The 12835-nt window shown below is 44.3% G+C and overlaps 1 protein-coding gene across 1 annotated transcript in view; it reads right to left on the reverse strand.

The window, feature by feature from the left end:
* The window catches only part of LOC111725682 (maestro heat-like repeat-containing protein family member 1), a 73224-nt gene extending 61394 nt beyond the window's left edge, over nucleotides 1-11830 (reverse strand). Inside the window, exons 1-6 of the mRNA XM_023514066.1 lie at nucleotides 11717-11830; nucleotides 11290-11412; nucleotides 10170-10332; nucleotides 8858-8953; nucleotides 8265-8419; nucleotides 7784-7924 (exon numbers count right to left, since the gene is read on the reverse strand). Coding sequence (XP_023369834.1) covers nucleotides 7784-7924; nucleotides 8265-8419; nucleotides 8858-8953; nucleotides 10170-10332; nucleotides 11290-11412; nucleotides 11717-11830 — 792 coding nt within the window. The remainder of the gene's footprint in view (nucleotides 1-7783; nucleotides 7925-8264; nucleotides 8420-8857; nucleotides 8954-10169; nucleotides 10333-11289; nucleotides 11413-11716) is intronic.
* Nucleotides 11831-12835: the final 1005 nt, after the last annotated feature.

Consider the following 12835-nt stretch of genomic DNA (forward strand, 5'->3'; position numbering starts at 1 on the left):
ACCTTTTATATGAAAGCTATAACCAAGTAGCCTAAGAATATGGGGGGGGAGGGAGAAGGGAGGGGGGAATGAGTGGAGGGAGGGGGTTTGGAGGGATCACTTCTGAGGTTTACCTTATTGGGGTACAAGTGAATCTTTCTAAGAGTAGAATGTGAACATTTTAAAACAATAGCTGAGAAAATGACATGAAGGCTGTGTTGACCAGTTTGATGGAAGTATTTCAGATTGCATGTGAAAACCCCACACTGTACCCCAGAAGTGCATTAATTTACATAGTTACCATTCAATAAAAAAAAATTTTTTTCAGGAAAATAAAAAAAAAAACGCTTGATGAAATTCCTCTATACATTTTAAAAACCTCTCCTTGTTTTGTTTCATGGTTGCCCCTCCTCAGCCATGCTATTAGGTGGAGTGACCCAGGCATATGCTTAAATAAAGACACTCCTTTGCTTTTACATATGTGTATGGTGGTCTCTCAGCGGCGATTTCAGTCCCAACAATAGTGTACACCTTTAACTTATCTCAGTCAAACTTCAAGGGATTTTATACTAACTGATGTATAGTAAATATAAGTGTGCTTATGTCATGAGGATACTTTGTGCTATTGTCCTCCATTTTACTTCTTATCAACTCCACACTACATTTTTATAATTTTCCCTTAGTTTTGCATTTCTTTGTTTTTGTTTTGTTTTGCTTTGATTTCTGTTTTTGAGACAGGGTCTTTCTATGTTGGCCAGGCTGGCCTAGAACCCCTGGGATCAAGCCATCCTCGCACTTAACATCCCTGGGTAGCAGGACTATGGGCATGTGCCACATGCCCAGCCTAATTTTTGTTTAAACAATTATCTTCTGAGGCAGATGGATCACCTGAACTCAGTATTTCGAGAACAGCCTGAGCAAAGTTTTTCTACTAAAAATAGAACAACTAGCTGGGTGTGTGGGTTGGGCACCTATAGTCCTAGCTACTCAGGAGGCTGAGGCAAAAGGATCTCTTGAGCTATCTGGTTCTCTTCATTCCTTTGTACAAATCTATATAGTATTTCCATCTGGTATCATTTTCCTTCTGCCTAAAGGACTTCCCTTAGGGTGTCCACAGGCAAATGATGAATTCTCTCTGCTTTTGCATGTCTGAAAACTTCTGTTGGTCAATTCATTTTAGAAAGATACTTTCACTGGGTAAGAAGACTAGGAGATGGTGTTCCTTCCAGTGGTTGGAAAGTTATTTCACTATCTTCTTGCTTGCATTGCTTCCAATGAGAAATCACATATTGTCTTTATCTTTGTTCCCCTACATGAAACATGGTTTTTGTCATTGCTGTTTTTTTTTCTCTGTTTCTGGTTTTACTTTGGCTACATGGAAGATTTTCTCTCTTTCACTTTTTGAGAAATTTGATTATTATATGCCTTAGTGTAGTTTCTTATGTTTCTTAGACTTGTGGTTCATCAAGTATCTTGGATCTGTGTGTTCATAATTTTCTTCAAATTTAGAAATTTTCCCACCAATATTTCTAGTTTTTGACCAGGGCTGGGTGTGAACCCGCCACCTCTGGCATATGGGGCTGGTGCCCTACTCCTTTGAACCACAGGCACCATCCATACCTAATTCTTTGTACTCTCAAATTTACCTGAATTTTTTTTTAAAGCCTATCTCAAAATAAATAAAAACTGTAGGAAAAAAACAGGATAAATAAAAGTTCAGTTTGGGTCTTTTGAAAAAAATAGACCTTCTTTGTTTCTACTTAAGTTTACTTAACCTTGCCTCTAGCTTTAAAACATAGAGAATACAGTTATGATATCTGTTGGAATGTGCTTGTCTGCTACTTTTACCCTCTGTGTGAGTCCTGGTCCAGTTTTCACTGATGGTCCTTCTTATTACAGGTCATATTTTTCTGCTTTTAGGCAGGTCTGGTGATGTTTTATTTAATGCTACCCATTGTAAATTTACTTTATTGGATGCCGAATATTTTGTATTCCTGTAAATATTCCTATTTGTTCTGGGCCAGAGTCACTTGAAAATAGTTTGATATTTTTGAGTCTTGCTTTTAAGACTTGTTAGACAGGATCAGAACAACATTTAGCCCCCTGCTTCTCAGTACCCTACTCTGTGCCCTGTGAATTCTAAGGTTTTCCAGGCTGGTTGTTGGGAACTGAAACTACTCCTGGCCCTTCTGGCTACTTTTCCTCAGTTCTTCTCTTCCTTACCTCAGTTTCCTCACACACAGGCACTGCTAAGGACTCTTCCCTGTAAACTCTAGCTGCCTTGGTCTCCATGAACTCTCATTGCCAACTCCTCAATTCAGGGCATCCACCACACTCTTCCTACCTGGAAACTCTCCCAAGGAAGCAAACTAGGGCACTTACAGGGCTCACCTCATTTCATTCCTACTTCTCAGGGATCACTGTTGTTTGTGATCTACCTGATGCCTAATGTCTTAAGAACCATTCTTTCATATGTTTTGTCTAGTTTTTCAGTTGGTAAGACTGGATGGTAAACCTGGGCCCATTAACTCCATCTTTGCCAGAAGCAGAAGTCCCTCCACTGGATCTTGATTACTGGACAATTCTTCCCCTTTGGTTTGCTCTGCAGCCCCCAAACTTGGGCCAGAATCCCCAAGTTGAGAGAGCTGGTTAGTGCTAGTTATTGTCCAAACAAAAGTACACAATGGTCTCCATTCTTACTCACTTTCCCTTGGAGTGAGAGTGGAGGAAGGAGAAGAAAGGCGAGAGCAGCCTAAACATTTCCAGGATCAGCTAAGACTCAGGATAGAATCTCAGTACCTGAGAGTCTCCAGACTGGCAGGTAGGATGCAAATTTCATCCTCCAAATGGATGCACAAAGCACACCTGTGCATCAAGTTCATAGACCTCACCCTTAGGCAGCACACAGACGTGTGCTAGGAGGGAGACTACATAAGAGACTCTGGTTTGCCCAACACAGGACACAACTCAGGGCACATGTGTGAGGAAGGTCACCTCTTCATACACCAAGGGAAGAGCACTTATGTGGTAGCACAGGGTAGTGACTCAAACTGTTATATCTGTAAACTTGATGCTAATGGAGGTTCCCATTTAAAAAAAAAAAAAAATCCTCCCCTTGAAAATTCAGAAATGCACATTAGCATATACAGCAGGAATGAAAAGTGTGCCTCTCAGATGTCAGTTCCAAGGATATCACTGACTAACATCTCTAGCTGGCCTGCTTTAAAATTCATTAAATTACAGGCATAGTGGCTCATGCCTATAATCCTAGCATTCTGGGAGGCTGAGTTGGGTGGATTACCTGAACTCAGGAGTTCAAGACCAGTCTGAGCAAGAGTGAGATTCCATTTCTAAAAATAGTTGGGTGTTGTGGCAGGTGCCTATAGTCCCAGCTAGTTAGGAGGCTGAAGCAAGAGAATTGCTTGAGCCCAAGAGTTTGAAGTTGCTGTGAGTTATGACACCATGGCACTCTACTGAGGGTGACAAAGTGAGACTCTCTCTCAAAAAATAAAAAATAAATAAATAAATTTAAAAATAAATAAGATCTATCCCTGTGTTAAATCTAAGGCCAGATTCCCACAGGCTTTTCCTGGTGAATGAAGGGTATGACAGGTCCACTAAGGCAGGCCTATTCCAGCAGGACTCCTCTGATGAGCACCTTTGGTCTGATGACTCTCTCCTTGGCTTTGTGGAAACTCTTAGAACTACACTGGGATTGAAGACATTCCCATCTTTCTCCCTCCTTCCCCTTCCCCTTGTCAAGGGCCAGGCCTGCATCTCAGTGAGGGCTCTCCTAGCCTCCTTGAGCTCCTTCCCTGTTTCTTCTCATAGGTTTTCCTCCAATAAATCTCTTGCACTTTTTCTTAGAGGACCAGACTAATCTACACCTTAGAAGCTCTGAGAAGTCCTACAGTTAAGAGGCTTCTTTAACTCAGTATTTCCCACCCATTTTACTAAACAACACACCTTCTTTTTCATGGAATACCCATCGAAAGTTGATGGGAACTTGGGTCGAAAATTGCCATAGAAAAGAAGACTAAAATAACAACCAGAAACTCTGCCTTCTGGTTCTGGGTCCTCTACTAATAAAAATCCTCTAATACCAAGGTAACATTTCTGTGGTACATCAAAATTTCAGGCACCTGGTGTATATTCTCCTTCTGCCACTTAATTAGTCAAGCACTACTCCAGCTATTGAATTGAAGGGAGTTTGCAGGTGTAAGTAAGGCCCCAAATCAGTTGTCCTTAGACTAGGGAGATCTTCTGGAACTTGACCTCACCACATGAGCCCTGTTACACCTGGGTCTAGTAGTCAGAGAAGGGAAGTCAGAGAGATCCGAGAATGAGAAGGACTCTATGAGGACATCCACTGGTTCCTCAGGGCAAGGAACATGGTGGCCTCTAAGAGCAAAAGATGCCCCAGGCTGCCAGCCAGCAAGGAAACAGTCCTACAACCATAAGAAACTGATTTTGTGGTAATTTGCTGCACAGCAACAGAAAGACAAATGACTCCACATTGTGATTTCATATTCATCATTTGTATGGAACCCCAAACTCTTAAATATTGGAAAAAGGAGACTAGGAGCAAGTAATGTACCTCACAGCTGATAAATTACCGTTTGGAACTCACACAGTAGAGATGTCCATAGTCAGCCTTAGCACACTTCCTCCTGGCTGGGTAAGCCCTCAGAGGTAGAGAGAATGCACCAAATGCCTCCCTATGCTATCCTACCCTCAGGGCTGCTGGAAGGACCAGAGGGCAGAAGAACAGGACAAGGAGAGGATACAGGTTCCTAATTAAGGTGGTGAGTGCTCTTAGTGAGTGCCCCAATGTAACTCAGAGACATTCTCCTTTAGGACACTGCCATGTCACGGAGAAGGATTCATTGATCCATGAGAAGGACTCATTGATTTGTGTCTCCCCTTCATCTACTTACAGCTATTTGTTGTTTTTTGTTTGTTTGTTGCAGTTTTTGGCCAGGGCTGGGTTTGAACCCGCCACCTCCAGCATATGAGGCCAGTGCCCTACTCCTTTGAGCCACAGCGCCACCCCTACAGTTATTGTTTTTTAAAAAATTGATTGCTTGTCCATCTAACAAACAGGGCCTTTCCTATGGAGATCCCCGGAAACTTCCTTCTACACAGTGAGTTTTTGAAAGTGGGCAGGGCCACTCAAGCCAAGGCCTTTCTGACTAGTCAGGCCCTTAAGCGAGAGTGTCATGTTCACTCAGAGGTCTCCTGGGTCACACTGCTCCCTTTGTACCTTTTCTTTCATCAGGGACCCCTCCTCAACTCCTTAATTCCATTTCCCTACAGAAATCCACTGCCCTCTTCGCCATTCTGGATGCAACTAATCCTTAGATCCCTCACATTGATTCTTAGATCCCTCTTTCTTGCTAAGGCCTAAATCATAGTGCCTTAAAGCAGGAGTTCTTAATGTGGGGAAGATCTGTGACTCCCTGAAAGTGTGTGCAAAATTCTGTGTGAATGTGACTTCTGCAGATTCTCAAAGGGGCTAAGTCTTAAAACAGGCTGAGAATCACTAGATAAAACTGTTTCTCCAAAGTCCCATACAATGGGGGCTACTTGGGACTCCTGTGTGTCAAAAAACTCATCTGCATCCAGTCGCTGGGCAGCAGTCCTCACAGGTAACAGGAACTGGTGACAGCAAGAATCCAAGACATATATGGATACTCCATTCGTGGGCACAGTTCCAAGGCTCGGGACTTTTTTTCACCCTCGGGTCTCACTCATGGGAGCCAGTCCCCACCTATCTATGGAAGACTGTCCCAGCAACTGGCCTCTCAGAGGAAATGCTCTGGGGTGCTCACGCTGCTCCCTTTACCTTCTTCTTCTTTTTTTTTTTTTTTTTGCAGTTTTCGGTCGGGGCTGGGTTTAAACCCACCACCTCTGGCATATGGGGCCAGTGCCCTACTCCTTTGAGCCATAGGCGCTGCCCCTGCTCTCTTTACCTTCAATCCTTTCCCAAACTTAGTCCACCCGGGGAATGTCTGCCTCTTCTTTTTAACTGATAAATCAAAATTTTATATATTTACAGTGTATGTAGTATAACAAAGTATTTTGAAATATGTTTTGATACCTTGTGGGATGGCTAAATTTTGAGCTAATTAATATATGCATCACTCCACATATTCATCCTTGTTTTGTAGTGAGGACACTGAAAATTTGGTGGTTTTCATTTCTGCAGCACGGTGTTGTCAGTTCAATGTTTTTAGTTTCCACACAGACTTGACATCATGTGCTACTTGTCTTTCCCTGCCTGGTTTATTTCACTTAACAGGTTCACCCATGTTGTCACAAGTGACAGGATTGCCTTCTTTTGAAAGGCTGGATAGTCTTGGTTCCCTTAGCACAGTGGTTATGGTGCCAGCCACATGCACTGAGGCTGGCAGGTTTGAACCTGGCCCAGGCCAGCTAAACAATGACAACTGCAAAAACAAAAAAATAGCCAGATGTTGTGGTGGGCAACCATAGTTCCAGCTATTTGGGAGGCTGAGGCAAGAAAATCTCTTAAGCCCAAAAGTTTGAAGTTGCTGTGAGCTGTGATGCCATAGCACTCTACTGAGGGTAACATAGTAAGACTCTGTCTCAAAAGAAAGAAACAAAGGCTGGATAGTATGCTATTGTATGCCGTGTTGGCTTTACCCATTCATTGTGGATAGATACTTAGATCAATTCCATGCTGTGGCTATCATGACAAAGGCTTCATTGGGAAATGAGGAAAAGCTTTCAATGTCTGCCCACTGAGTACAATGCTAGCTTTGGGCTGGTCCTCTATGGTCTCTATTGTTGTGTGGCACAATCCTTCTCTACCTAATTAGTTGAGAGTTTTTAGCATGAAAGGATCTTGACTTTTGTCAAATGCTTTTTCTGGGTCTCTTGAGACAATCATATGGTTCTTGTCCTTCATGCTTGTCATGTGCTATAGCACATTCATGAATTTGTGTTGAACCGCCCCTGCATCCCTGAGGTAAATCCCCCTTGCCTGGGGTGAATGATTTCTTTTAATGTGATTCTCAATTTAATGTGCTGTATTTTGTTGAGAATTTTTGCATGTATAATTTGCAGGGATATTGGCCTATAATTGTATTTTCTTGTAGTGTCCTTGCTTGGTTTTGGCACAAGGGTAGTTCTGGCTTCATAAATGAGTGTCTCTAATTTTCTTAAATGTTTCTGGAAGAGTTGGAGAAGGACTGTTAGTTCTTTAAAGATGTGGTAGAATTCAGCAGTGAAGCCATCAGGTTCTTAGCTTTTCTTTCATAGGGGACTTTTTAGTCAACCTTCTGACTTGTTATTGGTCTATGAAGTCTCCCTCATTCCTCAAGGTGCAATTCAAATGTCACCCCTTCTGAGAAGCTTCCTTAAATTCCTGCAGGCAGAACTAATCATGGTTTCTGTGTTTCTTCTATTCCCCCTTCACTGTAAATGGGAAGCATCTCCAGGACAAGCACAGCGGTCTCTCCATCTCCCCTCCCCCAGCTCTGTTTACAGTGGCTACTCAATAAGCATGGGATGTGTTGACCAATGTCAGCAAACTGCCTGTAAGGGGCCAGATAGGAAATATTTTGGGCTTTGCTAGTCATACAGTCTTTGTACAGCTGGTCTGCTCTGCTGTTGTAGCTCAGAGGCAGGCTTGGGCAATACGTAAACTATATGGAAAGGAACGGGCATGGCCGGGTTCCAGGGAAAACCTTATTTACATACACAGGCTGTAGTAGGAACTAGTAATAAATATGGAATGCATGAACTAGGTCTATTTCCTTCTCAGTCCCATCCCAATCACCTGGGAAATGTAGAAAGACCTTAGATCTGTCAATGCCAAAGTTGTTAACCGTCGCATTAACCAGTTCACCTGCTTCTTGAGTTTGGATGGTGGGATGAGGAAGAAGAGGTGGCTGGTGATCACCAGGACTTTCTCTGCCACCTGTACCCAAAGAGACAGAATAAATTTGCCTCGGTTCATCACTCATCTTCACATTCCCAGGGCCCAGTGCAGTACCTAGCAGGTAGAGGGTGCTCAGGTAAGTGCAAATGACAGAACTGCATAATTTATGAATAAGTGAATGGATAGTGGAGTGTTTTCTGACTGTACCCTTTCCTGGACAATGGTAAGAGGTGGCTGAAGAGAGTTGCCCTCCTCCCTTGGAAGAACCTGGCAAATCAAACTTCCTCAGCCAAATGGACAAATATTGCCCCTCCCCACCTTTGTCTCAAGCCTCCCCCTTTCAGCCCATCCACCCAACCTCAGCTACCCCCACTCTCACCCTGCTCTTGGTCACCAAGGGCCAACGGTTGAAGAGAACCCGAAGAGTGAGGTAGGCCTTGATGGCCAGTTCATTGGAGGCAATGTCCATCGCGTGCTCCCCCACAGAGCCCATATCCAGGTGCTTCCGGGCACTGGTAGCCAGTCCACTGACCACTGTGAGGGAAGTAGGGAGTTGAGGCTACCCATCACCTTCCCCTCCCCACAGAGGAAACAGACACACACATATACATGCACACAGACCTCCTACCTGGCTTTAAGAGGGCCCCTGGGGTCCTGTGCTGCAAACACTTACCCATCTCCCATCTCCCATCTCCCATCTCCCCAACTATCCTCCTCCCTTCTGAAGGCACCTGGTTCACCCAGAGGACTAAGGAAATTTCTGAGGCTGTCAACACCCATAGCCTTCCTATCAAGTTTGGTCCTGGCCCCAAACCAGGTGTTGGAGCACAGTGTCTGTTCACACCCTGGCCTCCTCCCATCCTTCCCCAAGCTTCTGGAATCCACCCACATTCAGGGAATCCCTCTTTTCCTGCCCTTCTTTCTTCCCACCCCAAATCCCACAGAGCTTTCCCCAGGCCCTCTGACCCTCACCCTGACACAGCACCAACATCTCCTTCTCTGCCTCCTGGGTCCTCCTCAGCAGGCGCAAGACATATGCCCATGTGGCACCAATGTACATGGCTGTACCTGGGAAGGAGAGGGCATGTCCTAGGGAGGGGAGCCCCCAGCCACACTGCAGTGTGGGAGGCCTTTTTGATTTGATGTTATGAGGCCTGGCTTCTGACCCTAGGTTTGTTTGTTTGTTTTCTATTTTTTTTTGTTGTTGTTGTTGTTTGTTTTTGTAGAGACAGAGTCTCCTCACTTTATTTCCCTCAATAGAGTGCCACAGTGTCACACAGCTCACAGCAACCTCCTACTCCTGGGCTTAGGCTATTCTCTTGCCACAGCTTCCCAAGTAGCTGGGATTATAGGCGCCCGCCACATTCTGACCCTAATTTTGCCTCCAAAGGGTCTGGGCAACATGAAGCAAAGTACTTCATTTACAGTACTACAGTCCTGACCTAGCTGTCTGTGAGAGGTAAAGTTCCACAGTAGACATGAACACAGCACACAAGTGCCAGGGATTGCCACAACCTGCACACGCATCCCCTTGGAGAATCCGACAGCTGTACTGTCTGAACTCAAGGAGAGAACATTGTTCTGGTTGGGTCAGGAGAGACACTTCTGGCTTCTGTTACTATATCCTCTGGGCTTGCATATAGCCCAGCCTTCATGCCTTGTCCTTTGGAACCTGATACCCAGTAGGCTAGTTTACTCCCTAGCCTCTGTCCCCAGATCCAAGTAGTCAACACAGGGCAGGGACTATCATTTGCCCAGTGACTAGATGTTTCTTTTGTTTTTTTAAATTGAGGGAGAGGAGTAGAATAGGTAAGAGAACCACTGTGCCACCAGGTGCCACAGGAATGGCATGGAGGTGGAGGTTGTGTGATGATAATCTACCTCACCCTGCTGCACGGTTGGGCTTCCACACCTCTTGTCCAATCCACAGCCCCAGCAATTCCCTGAGCACAGTGTCCTCATGCACCTTTGCCCTCCCACTGCTGCTGAGTGGTGCTTTTTGTTTTGCCTTCTGCTCCATCACTGTTCCTCACCCTTCTCCCCAGCCCATCTCCCACACCCTAAAACTCTTACTTCTGAGCATCTCTGCTGCCCAGGACTCATCCTGAGTTCCCATCAGTCCCACAGGGTCCTGCTTTGTCCCCATGCTCCCCTAAGCCCCCCATGATGGCTCAAATGGACCCATCCTGTGTAAGGTTTAGGGGAATCAAGAGTCTACATGGCACCCCACCGCTCCTGCCCCATCCTCTCCTTACACTAATTATCCCCTTATAGGGGTCCAGACCTGACTGCAGGATGAGTTTCCCCACTGCCAACAGGAGGGTCCTTGGGGGAAGTCTGCCCGAATACTGTTTGCTCCATAGGCTGGCCATGATTATTCCTGGGCAGGAAGACCCAAGAGCCACCAGGACTGAAGTAAACATCTCCTCCAGTTCTCCCTCAGGCTCCTGGAAAGAGAAGTACTAACTGTTCCCAGGTTCATCCCCAAGAAAGAGGGATCTCTTGATAGCAGTGGATCAACTTGGTCAATAAGTGATTCTCGTCCACCAAGAGGAAAGGCATGCACTCACCTCAACCTTCCACCTATCCCACATACACCTTCCCAGTGCTAAACAGAAGGAACTTCCACGAGTGTGCAAGAGGATAAGAAGGGACAAGTTCTCAGCCTGCAAAGTCTCTGGCTTGTGTTTTGGGGCAGGTGGGGACAGGCAGTTTCAGACCACAGAGCCTCCCTTGCAGCTGCAAGTGAACCATTGAGAAGGTGGGAGAAGTTGTGGAAGCAACCTTGGAAAGTCCCTGGGAGGTCAGAGGTCTAGGTCACAAGACAACTGTGACAAAGGAAGGCAAGTGAACCAGAAGAAAGGTATAGCCTAGGTAGTAGTTAACCAAGAAAATAAAACAGCAGATTAACTCAGTGTCAGGAAAGTAAATACAAAAAGCATATGGATGGATAGGTAGACATCATGACCATTCAAGCTAGAAGACAGGTGGGTGGATTTAAATAGGTCAAGAAATTGATTGGGATGATTAGTTGAGTTGCATTAACAAAGTGACTGCCTACAGTATCCCAGAAGGAGGTTTACAACACAGTCTGAAGCTGAGGCCAGTATAGCTCAAATCCTTGCCCATGTTCCATCTCACTTCTCCTGCCTTACCCCTTTATTCTATTACTGTGTCTTCCATTCAGTCTTCCAAGCTTTAAGACGTATTCAGGGTCCAAGCATACCCTGGGTAAACTAGCATCATTCTTATGAAACTTACTCTTTCATAAGAAGAACGTTTAGAAACTTGAGGCACTTACATCCCAGGTCCCACTTTCCACCATCCACTAAAAGGGAACTCCTGGGCTCAGATGGAAGGTCCTTTTGTTCCTTTCCCCCACCCTTGAGGCTAAAGCTCCTCACCATTATCCTCAGGCGGCTGGTGATAATATCTGTCACTCTCTGGTGTAATGCAGCTGAAATGGTGTTGTTTGAGATTTTTGATTCTAGCAACTTGAGGGCTTCTAGTTCATTATCTGCTGAAACCTAGAGAAAAGAGGGTGCTCAAGAAGAAAGGATGGAAATAATAAAGAGAATGACAATCTCTGATACAGAAAGAAAGCAGAGGAATGAATATAGGGTGAACATTAAAACTGGACCAGGGTTTGGGGGAGTGGAGAAGTTATGGGTCACACTAGGGACTGGGGAACCAAACCTGGAGTTCTGAATTAACTGGACTGAGCAGTGCTCTGCTGAAAGGAAATTCTTCCTGGGTACGTGCCAAACCAGCTACCTGGATGGAGGTGCCCTTACCCTGGCTGGGGCCAGAAATAATCTGGGATGTCCTCACCTTACTGACAATTTGGAGTGCCTCCAGAAAGTCTTTGGTGGTGCTTCCCAGTAAATCCCATTCCAAGTCCTTTTCAGTGCACTGGGAAGGCTGTGAGAACACTAAGGAACTCATAACTATAAATACTTCTGTAAGGAATAAAGAGGGCGAGAGGCTTATTTCTCTTCTGCTGGTGGGGGTTATTTCCTTGAAGGTATTTCATCATGATATGGTAAAAACATGCAAAGAATAATGTTTAAGAATCGGAAAACATAACTTTGGCTCCTGACACAGACTCTGCCCCTCACTAGCTACATATCCCTAGGCAATTTGCTTAACTCCTGGGGCCTTTATTTCCTCATATGTAAAATAAGTATAATAAAAACTAACATGAGAATTGAAAGAGATGAGGTCATGTGCTATTAGGTAGCAATTTTCAGGATATCAGCCTGCCCTTTGAATAATCTCTTATCCCTTGAGATCATAAGTACCTTTTGTGGGTGGTAGAGAGTTGTAGGGGCATGAGGTATTCATCTGCAGACTATGAAAAATTGATGACTATAAGCTACAAACATATTATAGTCACATATATACCTATAACCTTAGTTAATAGTGACAGGAAACAAGAAAACACAGCAAATTAATTTATGCAGGGCTCAGTTTAATACTAGCAAGAATTATTATTTATTTATTTATTTATTTCAATGTTCTGGTTTGTATTTATTAAAGACATTATTTAACTTCTCTATGCTTTGTTTTACTCTTTCATAAGAAGAATGTTCTGGTCTTTGTCAAAATAGTAGCTGTAATATGAGCATTATAGAGCTGTTATGAGCATTATATGAGATAATATATAAAATAACAGTGCCTAAAAGTAAAAAGTCAATAAATATTGATTATTATCATTATTACTCTTAGTTAGAAAGTGTTGACTCAGCACCCATAGCTCAGTGGTTAGGGCTCCAGCCACATACACTGGGGCTGGCGGGTTCAATATGGCCCAGGCCTGCTAAACAACAATAACAACTACAAAAATATATATATATATAGCCAGGCATTGTGGTAGGTGCCTGTAGTCTCAGCTACTTGGGAGGCTGAGGCAAGAGAATTGCCTAAGCCCAAGAGCTGGAGGTTGCTGTG

The sequence above is a fragment of the Otolemur garnettii genome, unplaced genomic scaffold (assembly GCF_000181295.1).
Source record: "Otolemur garnettii isolate 467f Iridium unplaced genomic scaffold, OtoGar3 scaffold00046, whole genome shotgun sequence".
NCBI classification, from domain to species: domain Eukaryota; kingdom Metazoa; phylum Chordata; class Mammalia; order Primates; family Galagidae; genus Otolemur; species Otolemur garnettii.